Here is a 24397-nt window from a genome sequence, read left to right as displayed (position 1 = left end):
GAATAACTTAAAATGTCTTTGTTTCCTACCTTTTCCTCTCCCACCTTTATTTGTGTAGAATTCAGGTAGACTATTTTGAGTAGCAAATTAGTTTGACATCAGAACATATATTTAGATATAATAGGCCTAAGCACTCAAGTAGGCCTGACAACATGCATTCTAACTGTAATTTCTACAGCAACGTCCTGCCTTGTGGGAGGACTGAAGTCTTTCTCTGTCTCTTTCTGTATCTCTTTGTCTCTCTCTTTTGTACAAAAGTTGCTAAAACTGAATTGCTGGCATTTTGAAATTCTCTCACCCCCACCACATGTAGAAGTGCAATCTATTGTGCCTGTATTTTGTGGGATGTACTTATGGATGAATAATGGGCACCTATTGGCTAGTGCTCACAACATCATTAATGTCCAGTGATGCATCTTTTCCATCCATTTACCAATATTCTTTTACACATCAAAAAGTAGGTATTAAAAATTATTTTATTCTATGAATTTAAGACTGCAATCCTTAAACACAGTCACATCAGAGTAAATTCCATGCTCCCAAATTTTACAGTGCAACTATAAGATGCCTGTCAGAACCTGTTGCACCATTGCAGCTGGGCAATGTGGATAATCTAGCCTTTCAAAATATTTCTGCACTGGTTGCATCCAGCACTTTTTTTTGAAGAAAGCTAGGATTGTGGCTAGACCATAAAGAAGGCTGATCGCCGAAGAATTGATGCTTTTGAATTATGGTGCTGGAGGAAACTCTTGAGAGTCCCATGGACTGCAAGAAGATCAAACCTATCCATTCTTAAAGAAATCAGCCCTGAGTGCTCACTGGAAGGACAGATCCTGAAGTTGAGGCTCCAGTACTTTGGCCACCTCATGAGAAGAGAAGACTCCCTGGAAAAGACCCTGATGTTGGGAAAGATGGAGGGCACAAGGAGAAGGGGACGGCAGAGGATGAGATGGTTGGACAGTGTTCTCGAAGCTACAAACATGAGTTTGGCCAAACTGTGAGAGGCAGTGAAGGATAGGCGTGCCTGGCGTGCTCTGGTCCATGGGGTCATGAAGAGTCGGACACGACTGAACGACTGAACAACAACAAAAGGATTGTGGCTGTGAGTCCCAGAATGGCTTCTCCTCTCCCACCTGTGAAAAGCCTCTCCCCATTTATTGCCAAGGCTGCTCTCTGGCAATAAAGAAATAAATAGCTCTGCAGCACCCAGGCAGTCCTTAGTGTTTGCTGGGTCACAACAAATATAGATAAATAAGGAGATATTATAAATGGATGATTAAAAAGATAATGTACCAATAATGATCCACTTGACTTTAAAGTGATTTTGCATGGGTTGGAGTTTGGCAATGCCAAAAGGATTAATAAACTTCTAGATTAATAAAGGGATGATAATAAATGGATGAATCTATGTGATGTTTGTACCTCACTCAACGTTTCTGAAGATCAGCCTTGGCTACGTAGATTCCTAGGAAACCTGCAAGAGATTTGTAACGCAGCATCACAAAAGGGCTTTCAAACCCTACCCATCTTTGGTGGCTACTGAAAACTTGTTTAGCTGCCAGACAATTTAGCTGCTTATACTTCTGATTGCCAGAGAACTTTTTTTTTTTGCCAATATTTCATGAGTCAACTATAATAAGAAGAAATAGTCTAAGAACTCTTACCTGTGAATCACAAAATGTCATTCCCAAAGCTTAAAAAGCAAGGAAATGTGGATAGAATTTCTCGCTTTATAACTGGTTTGGTATTGAGCTAGAAACAGAATTGCTGAAATTCTCAGGAGAGAAACCCGTATCATTAAAATATTCAGTATGACCTCTTTGCATAGTCATCACCTGAGGACCTGCAAACTGGGAGTTTATTTCCACAGTTGGTTTAAAACAAAACTGTCCCCATGCCACTCATTTCAGTATTCAGTACATGTTTTCAATCATTAATCTACTCCATGTCACTTTAATGTAAGCTTCCAGATAGAAGTCATTTACTCTTTGCTTATTGGTGCACTATTTCTGCTAGTGCAATACTCACAATGCAGTAGATTCAGCAGCAGCTGCATTGTATCTTATCCCACAAATAATGAGCAATGAGGCCAACCTAATAATACCAGCATATTTGGTATGTTGGCCTTTGGCTAATTAATCAATATATGGCCTTTTAAACTATGTAGGAGATTTATTGTTTTGTTTTGTTACTATGTGTTTTGTGTTTTTATATTGTAAACCATCCTATCATCCTCTGATGAACGGTGGTATACTTATTATTATTATTATTATTATTATTATTATTATTATTATTATTATTTCTAATTCCACGAGTGAAGTTAATACATTGGGCTTCTTTCCATCACACACTTTGAATGAAATAGTGCAAGTCCCCCTGGGAATGAGGGGACTTGATGGCACGTCATCTCTCTCAGGAGGAACTGTATTGATAGGGGGAACATGGCTGTCCCCATGTAAATACTGACCCTCCAGTCTTTACTGGGAACTCTGCTCTTTACCAGAAACTGGGTGGAGGTGGCGGAGGAAGTAAGATGCACTTATTCAGCATCAAACTAGTAGATGGCTAGGGTTGCAGGCAGGCCATGTGCTCTCCCCGTGTACAGCAGGGGGCGTGGCAATGCTGCCCGCGTCACAGGGAGTCCTGGCCATGTCATGCTCTCGGCCAACCAATCTGGTCAGCCAGGGGGGATGGATTGTGTTATTTAAACAGCCACGTGGCTGGGGGTTCTTGCTTCTTGCTTCCCGCTTCCTCGAATCTCCCACCCTCCAGCCCCTTTTTCATGCATTCGCCATCTTGGCCTTGCTATGGACCTCAGTTGGTCACCTGTTGAGGGGGGCAGGTGGGAATTTTTCCACTTGGCAAATTGGCACCAGCCATGTGGTTTCCGCCTGTCTCGTAGCAATCATCACAACTTTGTAAGGTTTGGCAGTTTAAAAAAAGGTAAAGGATCCCTGACAGTTAAGTCCAGTTGTGAATGACTCTGGGGTTGTGGCGCTCATCTCGCTTTACTGATTCCTATATCATACAGAACAGACTTCCTGATGTGATGGTATCATCAGGTGGCTCTCTTCCACAGAGAAAAAAAAGATGAATTTGGGATATTAAGGGATAAGGGTATCTTTCTCATGAGTCCCAAGGAGATATCCTGGAGAGTCTAGTAGAATGAAAGGAGCTGAAAGGAGCTTAGGGATCCCAACAGACTGGGGTGAGCCTCACCAGGGCCCCAAAATCATCTGAGTTAAAATAATCTATGATTAAAACATTAGAAACTGGCTGACTGGTGACTGACTTAAACTTGAGTAAAACAAGATTGATAATTGCTAGCATTACTAACTCTCAGGAATCATTATTGATGAAAAAGGTATTTTTGTTAGAGACCTAGAAAAGTTAAACTATTTCATCAGTTCATGAGTTTTCTTTGAAACTCATTAAAGGTGAGGTTGTGCAATAATCTTTGGAGGAGGCACGCATTCATGTGATTAGGTCCCAAAGGCATGAACAGTAACTGAAGAGCATCATGTGCCTCACCCAAAATTCATATTGTTCCGAATCGCATCCTCAACTAACCATTAAACTACATCAAATACAAATGCCTCATGGAAATAACACATTATGCTGTATTGTGCAGGAATGTTTTGAGAACAGACACTCTTCCTGGGTAAGTTAATTTATTCCAGCTTTCTCGAAATGGAGTTGAAAGTGAGAGGGCTGGGTTGCCAGGAGAGGATGCTTGTAGAAATCATTCAAACAAATTTTACTCAGGCTACCTTCACCTACCGCTGGCTATGTTCCCAGGCTCATTGTAACATAGGGATATCTTTTCTTCTAAAACAAGGACAGGGAACCCATGGCTCTCCAGATAGTGTGGGTCTCCAACTGTGTTCAACATGACCCAGCATGGCCAATAGTCAGGGATGATTTATGTATTTCTTTATGTCCTATATGAATATTTTTGCTGCAGGAGCAGGGGGAGCTGCAAGCAGGAGGGGGAAGCTGCAATCAAATAGATTGCAAAAATACTTATTCTCATTTCATCTCTTAAGAACAACCTTGAAGTTATTTATCATTGCACCTAGTACAATGTTCCACTAAATTGGAAATATTAGGGGTGGTAGTCAACTAAATATTTGAATCCAAGAATTAGCACTAGCACAATGGTACTTTCCTTCCTCCATGTCATCCCAAAATCTGCTCTGGAGGGTTGGGAGAAATCCAAAACAGATATAGGGAGCTAACAGAGGGAACAGATGGGGAGAATGTTCCAATGTGCAGGGAGAAATCCTTTTGCTAGTAGAACAATTTGCTGAGTGCTATGTTGAACTTGATTTAGTGCTACTTCTCTAAGTATCCCAGCTCAACATTTGTGTAAAACTCATGGATTAGAAACATTATATGGATATTTATATTGATACTTAAAACTTTTCAGCAGCAAATAGGACAAAGAGGGGTAGATGGCAAAGCAGGAGATACCACATATTATTTGTTTCAGGAATAAATAAGCAGCAAGAATAGAAATGCTGGATTAGTACTGCATCCTTGTATGGACATCATGTTGGTATTTTGCAGTTATACAATGTTAGAAATTACATGGTTATTTATATATATATATATATATATATATATATATATATATATATATGTGAGAGAGAGAAAGCTAGGATGTATTTTAAACATAGCTTCAGCGTATTTCAGTGGGGCAGGTAAAATGAGATGTAACATGGAATGTAAAAGAGTTTAACTTTAGTAACACTGTACTAACTATAGTAACACTGTAATTCTAAGCAGAACTCAATGAGAGTTAAAGGCATGGGGAGGATTGGGCTGTTGGTTTTAAGGCCATTTGTCAAGCAGCATCACATTAACTCAATGAAGGATGTTAGGGAGCAACCAATATACTGGGGTGCCTCTGTATTTCTCATCTAAATTTCTCCTCAGGTTTTAAAGTTTCAGAACTGGAGAATTTCCCCACTGTTTTTAACTTTATTGTTTGTATTTCTGAATGTTGCACAGTGCCCTGTACATGCACATTTTACCACAGATTTTTGTGCATTTAATGCCTTCCAAGGGCATGTCCAGTAAATTTATCTTTATGGGTTCCCATAAATGTTGCTGTAATGTGCATGTGAGTAGAAAACTATCATAACATGTATTGTAATCCATGCCCCACTACAACACACCTGCACATCTTTGTGTGTGTGTCTGTGTGCACATGCATTGTTGCTTAGAGCCACATTCAGTAGCCTAAAAGAATCCCCAGAATGGTGAATGCAGAAGAGTGTTTTATTGCATCTTCACACTTGTTCTCTAGCCACATGAGGGCTGGTCCATGCATTCCACCATATTGGTGAAATAATTCCTATCTGCTCAGTAACAAATAGGGTGTGAATCGCTTTCCCCATTTCTTACCTCTATTTGTGATCTTCCCACACTGTTTGCTATACTATAACAGCTATTGCATTTACAGCACTTTTTTGCACTCCAAAGCAGTCTTCCAGGTGTTAAAACTACTGACAATGTGGATTCATTTTCAGTATTTATCTTTGAAATATATTTTACGAGGGAAGCAGAGAACCATGTCACTAGAAACAGTATTTCAGTCTGGTGTGTCCATTGTGCCAATTACTCTCAAACATTGCTCTCTGTTTTCAAGTTAGGCTTTTGGGTGGCTGAGGAAGATACAGTTGTAAAATGTGCTGACATTTTTGGAGTCATTTCCCTATGAATTTGACCGTGTCAGAGACTGGACAGAGGAGGAATGGTGGGGACTGCCTCCCCAGCGTGACCCTTCCAGGGATGAGGAAGAGGAAGACAGTTTAGATTTACAACAGGGGTTTGAGGGAGGTCACAGCTCAGAGGCAGATGAGGGGAAAAGTTGGGAAATAATGGGAGAGGAGGAGGAAGTGCTGGATTTATGTATAGGCTAAGTAGGCTGAAGCTAGGGGTCCTCGCCAGCCTGCCTGCTCCCCAGTGGGCAGTCCCCCCTCTCCCAAAATTGCAAACCCAAGATTTCATGCAAGGGCAGGGCAACTCAGGCCCAGCAACTATGAGACTCAGGGCTAGCCAATGGGGCTCAATTTGAAGCAGTGGGTGCAACTTGATCACAGTGGTACCTCTGGTTACGTACTTAATTTGTTCCAGAGGTCTGTTCCTTAACCTGAAACTGTTCTTAACCTGAAGCACCACTTTAGCTAATGGGACCTCCCGCTGCCGCCACGCCGCCAGAGCACAATTTCTGTTCTTATCCTGAAACAAAGTTCTTAACCTGAAGCGTTATTTCTGGGTTAGCAGAGTTCTTAACCTGAAGCATATGTAACCTGAAGCATATGTAACCCGAGGTACCACTGTATTTTTTTGTAGGGCCCCAGTTCACAGTCAAAGTCTGCAAAATCTTATAGATTCCTATAAAATCCATCTAGATTGCCCTGGTGTGGAGGCCCCCTTAGGAGCAGCCCACATGGCCCAATTTGGCCAAATTGCTCTAATTGCCTTAAGGTCAGCCCTGATGAGACTGTGCAGGGGTTGGACTGACAAGCCCTCCACCTTCTAGGTCCCTGGTGTCACTTTTCAGAGTACAGACTCAAGGACTTGTTATGGAGATTAAGGGGGGGCACTTGTTGGAAATCAGTTTTGTCACCTCCCTCCCCAAACCCTGAGACAATGAGCCCAGTTGCATAAGCACTACACTACAGCATGGCCATAAACCTGTACGTTCAACCGCTGAAATATACACCCAATATGTAGCAATGGAGATTTATGTTACTGCTTTATGAATGAACACTGTGTTTTATGAATGGACTCTGTATTTTGTGAATTACCTAAGAGCCACCAATAGGGAGCTCTAGAATCTCACAGCTAACCAATTGGGTACTACCAAACAGCGACCCCTATTGCTGAAAGCAGGTAACCAGCAGGGAATGCTTCAGCTCAGCCTTTGCACTGTTGACTGAACACCCCCTGCTGTGCAGATAAGGGAGAAAGCTCGTAAATTGTATCCTTTCTGGCATCTTAGCCAACTCTATTATGCTGGTGTAAACCCTGATGCACCAGAAGCCCAGAATAGCATCAAATAAAATCCGCTCATACATCAGTGACTGATAAGACTTGTCAACCAGTTCTTCCAAAGTCTTCCTAAATTATAAAGCTCCAAAATACAGGCCAAAAGAGAACAGGTCTGGGAAGAGTAAAGCATACAATGGGCACCACTAGTGAAAAGGCCCTGCTCCATGTAGTTCCTGCTTTGTCATTTGATAAGGTGCCCACTTGCCCTCCTTCTTGACATGGAATGCTCTCTGTTGGAGTCTCCAGGTCCAGTCCAAAGACCATAAGAAGGGAGAGCAGGGACTTTGAAGTTCCCAACAGCTGTTAATCAAGGAAGCAAGCACACAGGTCACCTTTGTCACAGTCAGGACGCCTATTTCCTGGCCAGGCCTGTGCCCAATCTTGTTTTTGTACAATCTTGTTTGTTCTCAGTAACCAAAATTATATTATCAACATATACAAGCAGAAAAGTAGTTTTCCTTCATTTGCAAGGAATTATACAAAACAAAGTGGCACTAATAAAGAAAAGTTCCAGGGTGGCAACAGAAAGCAAACTAAAAATACTTTTGCAGTTCATCAAAACTATCCAGCAATATCAAGTTATAGGAAAACTGGTGCTATTATCAGTAATCCTTCTAGTTGGTTAATTGGTTCAGCAACTTCCATGCACATGATGTGTGATGCTAATTATTTCCCCAAAGAGTTAAATGATAACTAATCAGAGGCAGCTACAGTTGCAAATGGTAACAAAATATCTGTGAAAGGAAGAGGAGCAGATTTGCTCATGTGTTGCAGGTAGAAATACTGTTTGTAATGAAGTGAGAGCAGTAGTTTACTTGCTCGAATTAACAAATAAGAAAGTTTTGAGAATTTAAATTCTAGATTAAAATTGATTACAGTAGACGCTCGGGTTGCAAACGTGATCCATGTGGGAGGCGCGTTCGCAACCCGCAGTGTCCGTAACCTGCAGCGCCGTGTCTGCACACGCGGACGCTTCTGTGCATGCGCAAAGAGCGATTTAGCACTTCTGCACATGCGTGAATGCTGAAACCTGGAAGTAACCCGTTCCGGTACTTCTGGGTTCGGCGCATCCATAAACCGAAAACGCACAACCCGAAGCGAGCGCAACCTGAGGTATCACTGTACTTAATTGAGAAGGGGATTGTAACAAAAACACTGGGGCCTAATTTGAATAGTAGAGTGCCTAGTATCTGGTGGGCAATCTCATCCTTTATTTCCACACTGTGGCTGCAGACCAAATCACCTGTCAGGAGAGTTATGAGATTCAGGTGAGAGTCAGATGCGTTGCCAATCCCAGCAGGTATATAAGAGGCCTTCACCTGATAAATGACTCTACAAAAATAACCTTCATGCAATCACATCACATGCTTTTGGGCAGCATGTCATCACTGCTACACATAGGTAATGTTGGACTAGGAAGAGACTCAAATGAGCTCATGGAGCTAAAAGTAGCAAACATTGCATATTCCAATGCTAGAATTAATTTTAGGAGTTATTCTACTGAGAAATGTGAATTTATAATAACAACTTTGTGTCAGTCCATGTATAAGATTGAGAACTGTGAATTGGGTAGTTTCCCATTGAAATGCAAACAAAATCAAATTTCTACCTCATCCCTACACTTCAGACAACACACCTGCAAATTTGGTTAAACTGTCTTGAAAACTTTTATTTTCTCCCAAGCCTTCCTGAATTGGTCCTTTCTATTTCTGCAACTTTAAATTATTGTTGGCTTCATGTTTTTAACATTGTATTAAGATTTGAATTATATTTGATATTCTATTTTTGTACACCAGCCACGTATTCTTGGATTGTAGACTGATTAAATAAATAAATAACCCAAAGAAGAAGTAATGAAGTCATGTGAACTGGTGCTATATCTGAGACAACATGTTACTTCACAGCCATCTACAAATGCCCAGTAGGCCTGAAGGGAATGCTGCAATCCCAGCTATATCTTACTTAGAAAGGTCCATGGGGTCTATGTCCCTAGTTTCCAAAGAATTATATATAAACAACCCTTACTAATTCACACAACAACACTCTTGTATTCATGGATGAAATACCTTTTCTTTCCACTGGTAAGATTCATCAGCTTGACTAATAATGCTGACAGAGTTGTTGTTGTTGACCTTCTTCTTCATCTTTTAAAACTGTGTGCAAAATAGATATTACGCTCATAGAATCATAGAATTATAGAGTTGGAAGGGATCATGAAAGTCATTTAGCCCAACTTCCTGCAATGGAAGAATCTTTTTCATAATGTGGGGCTCAAACCCATGAACCTGAGATTAAGAGTCTCATGCTCTACCGACTGAGCTATCCCAAGTTTGTTGGGCCACTTTGTAAAGGCATTTCATTTTGTCATTTACACCATACTGATACAAGATCTGGGCAAGAAGAGTTAAAAGAAAAAACTGTGTACAATTGTATTTTTGAAAACATACTATAACATGGAGTTTTATGCCTAGAAGTAAATCTCACTGAATTTACTCCCACTAGTAACTGTGGATAAGACTGCAGTCTTAAATGATGAAACTTGCCCAACATTCAGGAATAATCAACTGGAGTGGTGGTGGTGCAGATCAAAGCTGATGCACAGAAGATATTGGACATATGATTTTCATATGTTACCATATGAAACATGTATACAATGATTGCACTGGACTATTTAAAGTCTCATGTCTCAGTAGGGTGTTTCTTTCAGAGTACTATACTTTAATGAGAAATTAATGTGCTTCAATTGAGGATTTGTGCTTCTGTATAATGTCAGAATGATTCTTCCTAGTTTCATCCAGTGTGGAACTGGGAATCTATCCATCACCTTTCTGTTGCTCCATAAACTTTTCAAGGCAAGGCACAGTTTTCTTATTTTTCTTTGGATATAAGGAGTGGAAAGGTTTGCATGTACCTCCACTGAAGAAGGGGGTAGGCTTCTGAATACCAGTTGCTGGAAATCAAATAAGAAAGTGCTGTTGCCTTCAAGACCTGCTTCTTGGCTTCCAGCAGCCATCTGGTTGACCACTATGAGAACAGGATGCTGGACCAGATGGGTGACTGGCATGTTCAAGCAGTCTTTTCATATGTCCTTACTTAAAGCTTGCTCTGAATGCCTATTAGCAGGATACGTGAATACATAATATCAACAAAAACAATGGGCTATATCTGCTCATGCATATCTGCTCATCCATTTGCAGAAGGCTCTAGATTTAACAGAAGCCTCGACTAATGGAAGCAGTTTCCTTCTATTTCTCCCTGCAACCTTCTCTACCACTTGCAGTACTGATTTGGGGTGCCCCCCAATCTTTTGGAGCAGAGTTTTGGAAGGCAAAGGGGGATGCACGGGAGATTTCTGAAAATCACTTCCAACCCCTCTTCTGTCCGTGGAAGCCTCTTTTTGGATCAGCAGCCCTTCTATAGTGAAAGAGCAGCATTTTATTTCATTTATTTTATCAGAACATTTAGACTTCACTCTCAGGCTGATAACATAAAACATCTATCAAACTTTCTATATGTAAAACAATTATGAAAAAGAGAAACGTTGGATACAACATACCGTATTATCCAATGTATTGAACATTTTTCAAGGTACTGGAAATGTAGAACATAAGAAGGACCTGGTTGGCTGAGATCAGAGGGCCATCATCTCCAACATATTGCTTCAAACAGTGACCAGGTAGATGCCTCTTGGAAGCTTACAAACAAGGCATGCATGTGGTAGACCTCCCCTGTTCTTCACCCCCAACATGCAATATTCAGAGAAACAGCCTCTCACTGACTTTTTAATGGAACATAATTTCCCGTCTCCTTTCCGACTTGCCCCAGATCAGTAAAATACTGTTACAGTTCCATCCCAATAATATTTACTCAGAAAGGAGACTCATTGAAGCTAACTGATAGTACTGGAGACTGGAGTAAGGTGTGATGGTTGAGGCTCTAGTGGAGAAGTGGTTATTTTGTTTTGACCTGAGGGTAACAGTCAACCTTGGCCAATCCTCTGAGGGGTGCATGGCAGTGATGGGCATGGACACCCATGCTCTTACACCTGCTGTTGTGTGCATGAGAGATGCAGGACATTGAGGACATATGCACAGCTCTTCCTCAACTGATCTGTGCAGAGAGGGTTGTTACCAATGCTCAATCAAATGATCAATCAGAATGCTGGGTTGGGTGAAGAGATCTAAATTTCTTTGCCTACCCCGTACCATGTTTATTTAATCCCCCCTTTTTTGATAGGGTTGGGTAGAATAAAGTGTCGGGGGACTGTACCACTAGGACCATCCCTGCTCTAGTGGAAGGAACAAAACTGCTACTGTTAATGAGTGTTGTGGAACCTATTGCGGTGCATCACGCAGTAGGCATTTGGAATGCAGTCATCAAAGAAGGGGCTGGAATTATTCAAAAATGAGGGACCAAGCAAGTGTGCATGAACTTGTCTTGAAGAACTATTAATGTTGTTGCTCATTTAATTGCAAATGCTCCTTCTCTCTTTCAGTGGAGAACAAAGGAACATAAATGGAAAGAAAGAATCATACCAGTGTGACAGAATTCATTTTTGTGGGATTCATGGATCACCCAGAGCTGCAGATTCCTCTTTTTGTGCTGTTCCTTGGTATTTATATCACCACCCTGGTGGGGAACTTTGGGATGATTCTTTTAATCCGGATTGATGTCCGACTTCAGACTCCAATGTATTTTTTCCTCAGTAACCTGTCTCTTGTAGATGTTGGCTATTCATCAGTCATTGCTCCTAAGATGCTCATGACCTTTGTATCTGAAAACAGATCTATTCCCTTCATTGAGTGTGCTGTGCAGTTTTATTTTTTCTGTATCTTTGTAACAAATGAATGTTGTCTTTTGGGTGTGATGGCCTATGACCGCTTTGTAGCTATTTGCAATCCATTACTTTATCACACCGCGATGTCCAAGAGACTTTGTATCTTGCTTGTCATTTTGTCATACATAACTGGTTTTGTGAACTCCACTGCACAGACAATTTTTATATTTAGTTTGTCTTTCTGTGGCTCCAATGTAATTAACCATTTCTTCTGTGATATCCCTCCAATCCTGAAGTTGTCCTGCTCTGACATCCACAGTACAGACATTGTTCATTTTACCTTGTCCACAATAGTTGTCATGAGTACTATCTTGATTGTCCTAGTGTCTTATGTTTCCATCGTCACCACCATCTTAAAGATCAACTCTGCTGAGGGTAGGCGCAAAGCCTTCTCTACCTGTGCATCCCATATCATGGCTGTCACTATCTTCTATGGAACTCTGATCTTTATGTATTTGCGGCCTACCTCGGGCTACACAATGGACCAAGACAAAATTATCTCAGTGTTTTATACACTGGTGATCCCTATGCTAAACCCTTTGATTTATAGTTTGAGGAACAAGGAAGTGAAGGAAGCTGTGAAAAGGGCAATCGGCAGAAAGTCCTTTGCTTGTTGAGTAGTAAAACTTCATTTGAGAGAAAACTGATTTGGTGAGATAACTTTCTGTATCCATTGTTAAAGTATCTATTAAAATCTCTTCGATCCTGTTACACTTTAAGTCTTTCCTCAAACTCATCCCTTTTGAGGTTCCTCAGAATCCCAGACTGTCTTTGTTTAAGAGTAGACTTCGTGAGCCCTTTGTCCCCAGAACACAGGAGCCTGGTTCATCACAGGACCCTTCTATGGGCTTCTCCTACATTCTTATGCTCAGGTTCCCCCTTTCCTTCTCTTAGTCTAACATAAACAGTATTACTGCTTCCTTTCTCCCCCTAGAAACCTTCCCCTTGGCTCCCTATGAAGCTAGGTTGCAAGCCTACTCCTCCTCCTATCAGCATTTGGGTCATCTGCAGCATTGAGGCAGAGGGATCCACCATCTTCTTTGCCTGTCTATGCCTGTTTGTGTTCCTGTTGAAAGCACCAGATGCTGTGGGAGTTTTACCCACAGGACATTTAAAAAACCTTTCATAAAGTCCATCACCACTGAGTTCTGAGTAAGTCATGGGATAAGATTACCAGTGCTTTTATGGATAAGTAACTGGTAAAAGAATAGGAGACAAAAAGTAGAAATAAATGAAGTTTTCACAATGAAGAGAAGTAAGACGTGGGGTTCCACAATGATCTGTAATGGGACTGATGCTTTTAAATCTGTTCATAAATGAAATCAGAGGTAAGCAGTGAGAAAGCCAAATCTGCCATTGTTGGTGACACCCAGTTATCAGGGATGGTAAAAACAAAAAGCAACTGTTCAGAGGTTCTTGTGTAGCCAGGGATATGACCACAGAAGTCTACTTCTTCATGGGGGAAAATCACCACCTAGATTGGTGTGCTTCCTTCTGAAATTTTTTCTTTTGAGTCCGAGTCCACCAAATGGAAACCATGAGAATCCAAGACACTTGAACCTGAGCACCCACACACAATGTCAGGGGCTGGACTGAGGAGGAATGGTGGGGGCTGTCCCCCTTCTTCTGAATCCTGCTGAGAACAGGAAGATAGTGTAGATTTAGAGCAGTGGTTTGCAGAAGGGCATAGTTCACAGGCTGCAGAGGACAGAAGCTGGGAAATACTAGAAGAGGAACAGCAGGAAGAAAAAGAAGCACCAGGAAAGAGGCAGCTGACAGACTCAGTGTCTTTGGAGAGCATTCTTGAGCCCCCCTCCTCCAGGACTTGGAGTGCTGTGAGAGTAGCTAGACAGAAAGCTCAGAGACAGAAAGCCCAGACCAACCAGCACAGGGATGATATAGTATGAGAGAGATGAAGGGGGGGTGGGACTTTACTTGGAACAACCCCATTTCTAGGAGAGAGATGCATTCTTTTGTCTCTCATTGTGATTATTGAATAAACTAATTGGTAAGAACACTTCTTTTCTCTCACAGCCAAAACGTAGGAGAAGGTTGCTCCACATGAAGAACAACTCTGTTTATTTCTCCCTTAAATCACTGTGATTTTAACAGACTGTATTTTTTAATGAATATTTTAGATTAGAGGGTTGTTGTTCTTTAAATCAAGCAAAAAGTAATATTATATATATATACACTCACTCGGTATCCCATGTGATGTTAGGTAGGTTCCATTATTGGCTGTAAAAAACTATATTTTGCCTTGTCTTTCAGGAACAAATTGTGGCTGGGTATCTGTGTGGCCTGGCCTTGGTGGCTTTATTATGCTGCTTTTCTGATATTATGTTGGATAGCTAGATTTTAAAATATGGGATTGTTTCACTGGTTTGTTTTAAAATGTTATTGATGTGAATTTTGCTTTTGTATTTCATGTGTGTTGCCTTGGGAAGCATTTAATTCTTGGGAGGAGATAACCAAATGAAATGAAATGAATAAACAAAGGCATTTTCTACACCAGCTTATTTTCCCTCCATTTTATTTTATTTGTACATCATATTTGTACATCAGACAAATTAAGATAATATCTCCTCTCCCCATTTGAGCTCCAACTCATTCAAAAGAAATGACTGAATGTGGGATGGGGAATCTTTGACTTTGAATCTTTGGATATTGTTGGACTCCAACTCCCATCTGCTCCAGTCAGCATGCCCAGTGGCCACAGATATGAGCTATGGTCCAACATCTGGAGGTCCACAAATTGCCCACCCCTGCAGTCTAAACCATCCTGAGGCAAGGAGACCCAGATTATTTCTTTTGACAATTGATCACATGCTTCAAAGCATCCTTTACCTCTTTGTTTCTCAAGCTGTAGATTAATGGGTTCAGCATTGGGACCACCAGGGTGTAGAACACAGCTGAGATCTTCTCCTGTTCTACAGAGTACATGAAACTGGGCTGCAAGTGACTTAAGCTTACTGGTCCATAAAACAAAGTCACAGCTGTCATATGGGAAGCACAGGTGGAGAAGGCTTTGATTCTGCCCTCAGAAGTGCGCATCTTTATGACAGAGGATAGAATGTAGAGGTAAGAGATTACAATGATCAGGAGGGTAGAAATAGCAACTGTCGCCGAGAAGGTTACCAACAAAAGTTCATTAATATGGATATCAGAGCATGCAATTTTCAACATAGCTGGGGTATCACAAAAGAAGTGGTTGATTATACTAGGGGCACAGAATGACAGTCTCAGCAATCCAGAAGTATGTGTGATGGAATTCAATACCCCCCCAAAGTATGCCCCTGCTACTAAGTAAATGCAGACACTTTTGGACATAATAGCAGTATAGAGCAGGGGATTACATATGGCAATATAACGGTCATATGCCATTGCAGCTAAGAGGAAGGCTTCAGTACTCACAAACACTACAAAGAAGCAATGCTGAGTGATGCATCCCACATAAGAAATGATATTAGATTGCGCTAAATTCATCAACAGCCTTGGGGCAAAGATGGAAGAATAGCAGAGATCAACTACAGAAAGATTGCTAAGGAAGAAATACATAGGGGTGTGAAGCCGGGGGCTAATCCTGATCAGTACTATCATCCCCATATTCCCAGCCAATGTCAGAATATAGATCAACAGGAATATCGCAAAGAGAGGAACTTGAACCTCCAGCCGATCTGTTAGTCCAAGAAGGATGAATTCAGTTGCCATAGTATAATTGTTTACAGCCATTTATTTAGTTCTGATGACATGATACTTGCACCTGGATAACACAATGAAAAGAAGAGGGTCGTCACTTCTGATTGGTAGCACTGTTGGTAGCACAGTTACCAACCCACTATAAAGACTTAAAGAGATATATGTTGTTACATCGCATTTAAATGTGAGCTTACCTAATTCACACTTTCCAAAAGAACCAGCAGGCCAAAACACAGGCATACTTTGGCACTTGCACTTCTCTGAATCTTGCAATGAAGTTATCCAGTCAAGTGTTGTGTAACAAATAAATCCTATACTAGGGTGGTGTGTATAAAAATCCATATTTTGTTAAAGTAACACACAAAAAAGCATAATATCAAGGGAAATGGCTTTGTATATATATATATATATGGAGGAAATTGCCCAGAAACGTGTGTATTAGGAGAAATAATGAAAAATAAGACTTCTCCTTTTAGAGGCCTACCAAATTTTTGTTTGTCAGAGCTACACGTTATGAGGCAAACAGAAGGTACTCAACTATTGTCTTCTTCATAATACTAATTTACAGGGGGGAATAAGCAGGAACTGGATATGGGAAAGCCATTTTATCTGGGTTTACCTTCAGCTGGACTACATGACTGGAAATTAATCCAAGGGAATGACATATTGGAAGGGCACTTGAAGGGAAGAATTGGGGGTGGGGCACAGAAATAGTTAAGAACCTCTATCTTCTGGTTTACTCCTATAAATTCACCACAACCACCATTTGCAATATTTCATCAAATTAGGGAACTCACATTTGCTGATGGGTACTTATGTTTTCAGGGACGCGGGTGGCGCTGTGGTCTAAACCACAGAGCCTAGGGCTTGCCAATCGGAAGGTCAACAGTTCAAATCCCTGCAATGGGGTGAGCTCCTGTTGCTCGGTCCCTGCTCCTGCCCACCTAGCAGTTCAAAAGCATGTCAAAGTGCAAGTAGATAAATAGGTCCTGCTCTGGCGGGAAGGTAAACAGCGTTTCCGTGCGCTGTTCTGGTTCGCCAGAAGTGGCTTAGTCATGCTGGCCACATGACCCAGACGCTGTGTGCGGACAAACACCGGCTCACTTGGCCAGTAAAGCAAGATGAGCTCCGCAACCCCAGTGTCATCTGCAACTGGACCTAACGGTCAGGGGTACCTTTACCTTTACTTAAGTTTTCAGGCCCTTGTAATTCTAACGCTACATGCCCATTCAAGGAAAGTATTTTTTAAATGAACAAACTGAATGAAGGTTTATTATTACGGCTAAACAGCCAGCATAGTGAAACCAGAAATTCAGCATATTTTTTACATAAACATTAAAACGATCAAAATGGAATTTAACAATCAACGTACTAATTAAATAGATTTAAAATATGTGTCCAAGGAAATATATACTCCAATTAAATAAGCAAACAAACTCTTTTCTTGCCAGCACCTTTGTTGGGTTTGTCAGGTTCAGGCATGAATCTCATACATCTTCATTATCATTCAGTTTGCAATGGAAAACAAAACACTGAATGCAATTTGCTTGCTGCTACCTTAAAACATGCAAAGGAAATCTGGAAGTCCCAGCTACAGCTGACACCATCTGCAAGGAATAGAGGAAGGAGTCTACCTTTACCAGGAAGCTGGAATGACTGCATGGCAGCATCACTGCACAATTTTTACAGGACAGTTGATCCCAGATTCAATGGTTTATGATGGGAGAGGAATTTTTATTTTTATTAATGAAATCCCTGAAGCAACTCTAGTCTCAGAGAAAATAATTAAAAAGTACACTTGTGGGAGCTCTTTAAAAAGCTCTGGTTTTTAAAAAGTTAATTAAAAACTGAATTGCTGTTCTTTCCCCCCTCTGTTTGAATGTAAATAATGAACATACCTTTCCTCATCATTTATTTTGTTCATGCTTCAAGTACAAGGAACACCATAATCAATATTTGTGTTAGCCCAGTCTTCAGTATGACATATAAATAATTTTCTCAGTTTTATATATGCCATATGGGCAGTGGTGGACTTTGGGCTCTCAAATTCCAGTGGTGTCCTGTGCAACGCTAAAATTCAGCACTCCCTGCCTCTTGTGCTCCTTTCTACAGCATTGTTGTGGTGCCCAGTGCAGCCAAACTGGTCATGCTAGCACTTTGAAAGCATGCCAGTGCAAGTAGATAAATAGGTACCGCTGCGGCGGGAAGGTAAATGGTGTTTCCGTGTGCTCTGGCACTCGTCACGGTGCTCCGTGCACCAATAGCGGTTTAGTCATGCTGGCCACATGACCCGGAAAACTGTCTGTGGACAAACGCTAGCTCCCTTGGCCTGAAAGTGAGATGAGCATCGCAACCCCATAGTCACCTTTGACTGAACTTAACCATCCACGGGTCCTTTACCTTACCTTTACCATGCTACCCTAAAACTGCCTTTGATATGGGGAATGTATTCCATTGCACTTGAGCCAGAATCCAACAATGGCAGAGCTGAATCCTTTCCACCTGTCTGAATTACACAAATGGTGGTGGTGTATGTACTACAGTGTCTTGAATCAGACACAGTCTCCACAATACAATTTGACTGGGCATTCTATACTGTTTTGTATCTAATTGGCCTAGAGGGATGTAAAGGATAGCATGAAGTTTAGGACTGGATAGGACTTTGGCTTCTCTTCCTTCATAGATTCAAGAAACTCTCCTGACATGTCATATCTACCATGTCCATGTAAGGATCTCCCATGTATCACTATGAGGGAAATTCTCTCAACACACACAGGGATATTGCAGTGCATTCAGTCATTCAAATCCTGTAAGAGAGACACATTCTTGGAAGGGTTTTCGGTGCACATATGCAACCTCCCACAGGTGTTGCTAAAGACACTGATGTGTGTCAGCACGCACACCCCAAATACCACAACATTGCTTGACCAAGACCTGTTGAACATCTAAAGGATTCACTTTAAATGGCATTTTCAATTGTGTGCAGTGTTTTGTTTTTTTAAATTAAGTTGCGCTAGTTTTTGCTGTCTTCTACTCTTTACAACCTTTGACACATCCCTGCATGTCTGTAATGGGGATGTATTTTTATTAAAGATTTCTTGATTTACAAAAGTATGTGCAATGTCCCTCTCTCATATTTTTTCCATTTATCATTTTTACAAATCAGTTGTGCTCCTATTCCAACCATAGGATATTAGCTGAGGCAGTCAAGTATGCTGCTTTTGTTCTTAGCAAGGACGCAGGTGGCACTGTGGTTTAAACCACTGAGCCTCTTGGGTTTGCTGATTGGAAGGTCAGCAGTTTGAATCCCCGCAACGGAGTGAGTTCCCGTTGCTCTGTCCCAGCTCCTGCCAACCTAGCAGTTTGAAAGGATGTCAGTGCAAATAGTTAAATGGGTACTTCTGTGGCAGGAAGGTAAACGGTATTTCCGTGCGCTCTGGTTTCTGTCACGGTGTTCCGTGGTGCCAGAAGCAGTTTAGTCATGCTGGCCACATGACCTGGAAAGCTGTTTGTGGACAAACACCAGCTTCCTCAGCCTGAAAGTGAGATGAGCGCCACAACACCATAGTCGCCTTTGACTGGACTTAACCATCCAGGCGTCCTTTACCTTTTACCTTTTTTGTTCTTAGCAATGCAGCTGCTACTTCTCGGTAGTGGCGCCCGCCCTGTGGAACGCCCTCCCATCAGACGTCAAGAGAATAAACAACTACCTGACATTCAGAAAATACCTAAAGGCAGCCCTGTTTAGGGAATTTTTTAAACTGTGACTTTGTATTGTATTTTGGTATTTGTTGGAGGCCGCCCAGAGTGGCTGGGGAGACCCGGCCAGATGGGCGGGGTATAAATAATAAATTATTATTATTATTATTATTACTACTTTCATGGTCACCCATTTTGGTCTAGTTTCTGCTCTGAAGTAACCTGACCATGTCAAGTTGCCCAACCACTAAGGGCAGAATCCCATTGTTGATAGCAAATGAGCTGCATTTCACTGGCGTGGAAGGACTTTGTCATGCTCCCATACCAAAATACAGTAATTGTGCTTCTTATCTGAGAGTAAGGAAGATATCTTTATTCAGGCTAATAACAGAAGAGGCTCAGCAGCAATCACAGGGCCCAGAAATCATGATTCCAAGATACAAGGGTTAGACAAGATGTACACATTTGAATGGAAGCAATGAAGATGTCCCAACAATTACCACACCCCTCCCACCAAGATTTTAAAGACAGGGCGAGCCCTCACACAAGACTTTCTTGCTTTACAAGATTTCAGTGAACATACATGTATGCTCCATTCAGGTTGATGTGTGGGCTCACTGTGTCCTGCTCTCTGACTCTGGATTCACTGCCACCTCTTTCTGCTCATTCCCTCCTATAGGCTGGCCAAAGTGCTCCCCCATCCCCAGTGAGACTCTGCTTCACAGGAGGGGCAGTGGAGAAAGCCAGCAGATCTGCTTCTTTCTCTCTCTGATATCTAGAGTTGCAAGAGGAGAACCTCCATCTTCCATCCCCGGGTGGTTGCCTTCAAGGCTCAACCTCCACCACTTCTCTTTCCTTCTCTTCCATTTGGAACTGCCAAACCATGCTAGATCCTGCCGAAACTGAGAGGCCTATGACAAACTACACAGAGAAGGAAAGCACAATGTATGTGTTTAACACCTCCAGGGATTCCTGAAATATACACTTTCTCAGTTCCCTCAACTCCTGACAAGATGATTGACATTTAATTAGTTCTTTGTAGGGTAATGCTGGACCTGATGTTCCATGGCCTTCTATGTCCATAGACAGGAAGGCTTAAGGTATATGTGGTGGGCTGGAATAAGATGCATTTGCTAGGATTTTATTATTCTACTGGTATAGATCACGAAAATACATATGGAAATGTACCAGTACATTGGTACCTTGGTTTAAGAACAGCTTAGTTTATGAACAACTTGGATTAAGAACACTGCAAACCCGGAAGTAGGTGTTTTAGTTTGTGAACTTTGCCTTAGAAGTGTAACATGTTCCGCTTCCTGTTGAGTGTGTTTGGTTTGTAAATTGAGTCCCCCACTGCTATGGGAAAGCACACCTTGGTTTAAGAACACTTTGGTTTAAGAAGGGAATTCTGGAACGGGTTAAGTTTGTAAACCAAGGTACCAGTGTATGTTCAGTTGATTTAAGGCCATGCCTTGAGATTTTATTGGCATATAGGTGGCCCAGTCCACCTATACTTGGTAGCTGTTAAAAGGGATATTTATTGAAATACCACTTTTCTCTGAATCACTTTTCTTAGAGCACATTTTACATCCTTGTTCCTCAGACTGTAGACCAAAGGATTCAACATAGGTATTATCACCGAGTAAAACACAGAGGCAATTTTGTCTGTGTCAAGAAAGTAGCTGGAGCTGGGTCTGAAGTACATGAAAAGAATGCTCCCATGGTATATGGCCACTGCTGTGAGATGGGAGGCACATGTGGAGAAAGCTTTCTGCCTCCCCTCAGCAGAGCGAATCCTGACTACAGCTATAATAATGAATACATAAGAGATTATAATGACCAGCAAGGTGCTCATTTCAAACAGGCTACCAAAAATGAATATCAGCATCTCATTGATGTAGATATCATTGCAGGCCAGTTTCAAAAGGGGTGTGAGATCACAAAAAAAGTGATTGATGATGTTGGAACCACAAAAGGACAGTCTCAACAAGCCACCAGTGTGAATCAGAGAGTTCACAATACCAAAGAAGTAGGATCCTGCTATCAGACCTGCACAAAGTTTCTTGGTCATGACAGAAGCATATAGCAGAGGGTTGCAGATAGCCACATACCGGTCATACGCCATGGCTGCCAGCAGAAAAAACTCAGTAGTGGCAAAGATTGCGAAGAAACAATATTGTGCAATGCAGGCAGCATAAGTGATGCTTTTGTCTTCTACTAAAAAATTTACCAGCATATTAGGTATGATGGTGGTGGAATAGCAGGCATCTAGGAAGGACAGGCTGCTGAGAAAAAAATACATTGGGGTGTGCAATTGAGGGTCTATGCGGATCAATATAATCATCCCAAGATTCCCCACCAGTGTGGCAATATAGATTATTAAAAAGACCACAAAGAGTGGAGGCCACAGCTCCAGATTTTCTGTTAGTCCAAAGAGATTGAAGCTGGTTGCCATGGTGTAATTTTCTTTAGCCATTGGATTCATTCACATTTTCCTGTTAGGAAAAACAAAGCAAGATTTTGTTATTAGACATGGGGCACCATATCTATTTTAACCTCTTTTTGTGTCCTTTTCTCTAACCTCAGTAGTTGAACTGTGTGAGCTACAGTTGTTTCTCTTTTTTTGATAAGAATTTATTGGATTTTAATGATAAACATACACAAAATACAAATACAAACACTACAAAAACTACAAAACAAAATACACACAAGCAAAACACTTATTTCTCCATCCTTATCCTCTTTATAATCCAAAATTTGGGACTTCCTCGCGTCCTCTCTTCTGCGTTCATTTCTAATCTTCTTTAGTAACTTTGTAACCTTGTAAAATCTACTATCTTTCACATAATCTTAATCTTACAATTATAATCAACATATCGTAAATCTTATTCTTATCAAACAAAACATCAAATTCCACATCTCAACTTCTTTTATCCTCTCTTAACTAAACTTTGTTCTACTATAGCCTATATTTCTTCTGATTCCAATTTCAAATATTAAAAAATCACATCTTATCAAATACCTAAATATTTCCCTCTGGTTTCGGAGTTCCGTGGTCAGCCTTTATAATATCCCCTTTAAGTATCATCCTTTACCCCACCCCCCTCCTGTCCATCACAACCCTTCCCATTATGTTTCCCATCCCCCACAAGTCCCCCCCCCAAAATTCACCCTTTCCAGCTTCTTCTTCTTCTGTTATTTCCTTCATGTTCAGTTTTAAACTTAATGTTCTTTGTTGTAGCTTCCTCTCTTCCAGATTGTAGCTTTCTTCTTGATAAGTAGTTGCTCTGACATTGTCATAAAGTATCTCTAGTCCACTCTCAGCTACATATTGCATTTTCCATGATTGTTGTTCTCGAGCCCTTGGGCTCACACCCAAAGGGTCCATTGTAGTGTCCAAACTATGGGCTCCCCGCCTCTCACGCCATGGGAACCTTTCTTGTTTTGCAACTTGTGTATTCTCCTTTTCAGAAAATTCCTCTGGATCTACATCCTTTCCATCTTTTCCATTGAGTGGGTTTAAAAAACAGTTCGCTAAAGTAGTTCCAATCTGGGTGAACTTGTCTATAACTCTCTGCTGAAGCAATTGGCATTCTAACAATAGCCTTTGCTGAAATGGTGTCAGTGTTGAGTCTAGCATTCTTTAAGTTTCCAGGAGACCGTGGGATTTGAGTAAGCAGGAAGTGGTGAGGTCTCAGTAATTTTCCAACTGCGCAATCCAGTCCAAAGCCGCCATTCCCCGCCTGACCCAGACTCCTTGCCCAGGGGGTAACGGTATCTTTCCTTTTAGTTTTATAATCCACAAGAAGAAATAAATCGAACTCTCAGTCTACCCCCCAAACAGGGTTTTCTAAGGTATACAAAATCAGCTCTCCACTTAAAATAGACAGATCTTTCACAGCTACAGTTTTTAGGTGTTACTTTAAACTTGCCGCTGTCAGAGAGAGACGGACTTCCTCTTTTGATCTCTCTCTGTAAGCCGAATTTCAATCTTTTAGGTTCAAATTATGCTCCGTACTTACAGAGTCCTTGTTTTGAGTCCAAATTGAGGGAAAGCGGAGCGTTCAAAATCCGGCAGTTCCCGCTGCTTCGTGTCTTCGGTTAGCGATGGTTCTTCAGCGCCGCACCGGAGCCTGGCTCACTCAAGCCTCCCTTTTACAAGGGTTGCTCGAGAGCCAGGTCGGTATGTCTGGCGCCCGCTAGACCCCAAGCCCTTGGGACGCCCCTCCCGAGGTTTAACAGATCCCGCAGCGCGGTTGCGGTCACTCCAAACCCCGAAAACACCAGAGCTATCTCAGAGCCGAGACAGCTCCCGACAGCATGGAATGGCGTTCACACCGGAAGTCGTGAGCTACAATTGTTTGGCTGGGAGTGCATGGTTCTCTTTAATGGACCTTTATTAACTGGAGACTTTTTAAAAAGTGATATATGGTGGAGGGCTTTTAATCTGGTTTTGTCATTGCACCCATCAATCACCTGGACAGACTGTAAATTCCATAAAATTTATTATTGCAGCTAAAGCCAGCCATTAACGCCCTTAGACCTTTTGGCTACTTCACAATCCAGCTTCAACTAGATGGAATCACAACTCAAATAAAATGGAATTTGGCAAGAGCAGTGGTCTAGGTGCTTGAACTGAGTTTAGGTTACCGTGTACAGATTTCACCACATTAGAAGTGCATAAAATGTCAAACTGGAAAAAGTAGAATGATACCATGTCCTCTGTGGGCTGCTGGGGAAAGTTTCATGTCATGCCAATTCCCAATACCCTCAAATGATACAACTCTGACACCATTCTAGCTCGTAAGAATTTATTGTTTTAAATTACAATAGTGAGCCTTGTGGAATCTACAAACATTTTAAAAAGCTGTGAAAATGCTTTTTTTTAAAAAACGTTTTGAAAAATACATTGAATTTGCCATAGCTCACTCTCACCATCTAGTGCCACATTTGTATATTACACTTTAAAACACATTTAAAACGTTTTATTTGCAGCTGTATAGCTAAGTCCCCTACCCCCAGTTTCCATAGTCCTCTAGGACTGGAGTGTTAGAGCCTTCTTAATTGTTGGGCTACCCATTCCCTTATCTTCTAGTTTAA

The 24397-nt window shown here is 41.4% G+C and overlaps 3 protein-coding genes across 3 annotated transcripts; 1 reads left to right on the top strand and 2 right to left on the bottom strand.

Annotated features, from left to right (window-relative positions):
- The first annotated feature begins 11577 nt into the window (after nt 1-11577).
- Nucleotides 11578-12516, top strand: LOC117052038 (olfactory receptor 1019-like). The gene has a single exon (XM_033158768.1). The coding sequence runs from the start codon at nt 11578-11580 to the stop codon at nt 12514-12516; it is 939 nt and encodes a 312-aa protein (XP_033014659.1).
- A 2185-nt stretch (nt 12517-14701) lies between these two features.
- Nucleotides 14702-15631, bottom strand: LOC117052047 (olfactory receptor 1052-like). The gene has a single exon (XM_033158777.1). The coding sequence runs from the start codon at nt 15629-15631 to the stop codon at nt 14702-14704; it is 930 nt and encodes a 309-aa protein (XP_033014668.1).
- Nucleotides 15632-20834: 5203 nt separating this feature from the next.
- On the bottom strand, nt 20835-24183 carry LOC117052009 (olfactory receptor 1052-like). Its single transcript, XM_033158739.1, has 2 exons — nt 24162-24183; nt 20835-21775 (listed from the first exon to the last, which is right to left on the bottom strand). The coding sequence occupies exon 2, from the start codon at nt 21771-21773 to the stop codon at nt 20835-20837; it is 939 nt and encodes a 312-aa protein (XP_033014630.1). The 5' UTR covers nt 21774-21775; nt 24162-24183.
- Nucleotides 24184-24397: the final 214 nt, after the last annotated feature.

The sequence above is a fragment of the Lacerta agilis genome, chromosome 1 (assembly GCF_009819535.1).
Source record: "Lacerta agilis isolate rLacAgi1 chromosome 1, rLacAgi1.pri, whole genome shotgun sequence".
In the NCBI taxonomy this organism is placed as follows: domain Eukaryota; kingdom Metazoa; phylum Chordata; class Lepidosauria; order Squamata; family Lacertidae; genus Lacerta; species Lacerta agilis.
The sequence above is the reverse complement of the archived record's forward strand: the minus strand, read 5'-3'. Positions and strand labels throughout refer to the sequence as shown.

Excerpts from the sequence above, each read along its gene's own strand:
- LOC117052038 (XM_033158768.1), top strand. The coding sequence starts at position 11,578 with ATGGAAAGAAAGAATCATACCAGTGTGACAGAATTCATTTTTGTGGGA.
- LOC117052047 (XM_033158777.1), bottom strand. The coding sequence starts at position 15,631 with ATGGCTGTAAACAATTATACTATGGCAACTGAATTCATCCTTCTTGGA.
- LOC117052009 (XM_033158739.1), bottom strand. The coding sequence starts at position 21,773 with ATGGCTAAAGAAAATTACACCATGGCAACCAGCTTCAATCTCTTTGGA.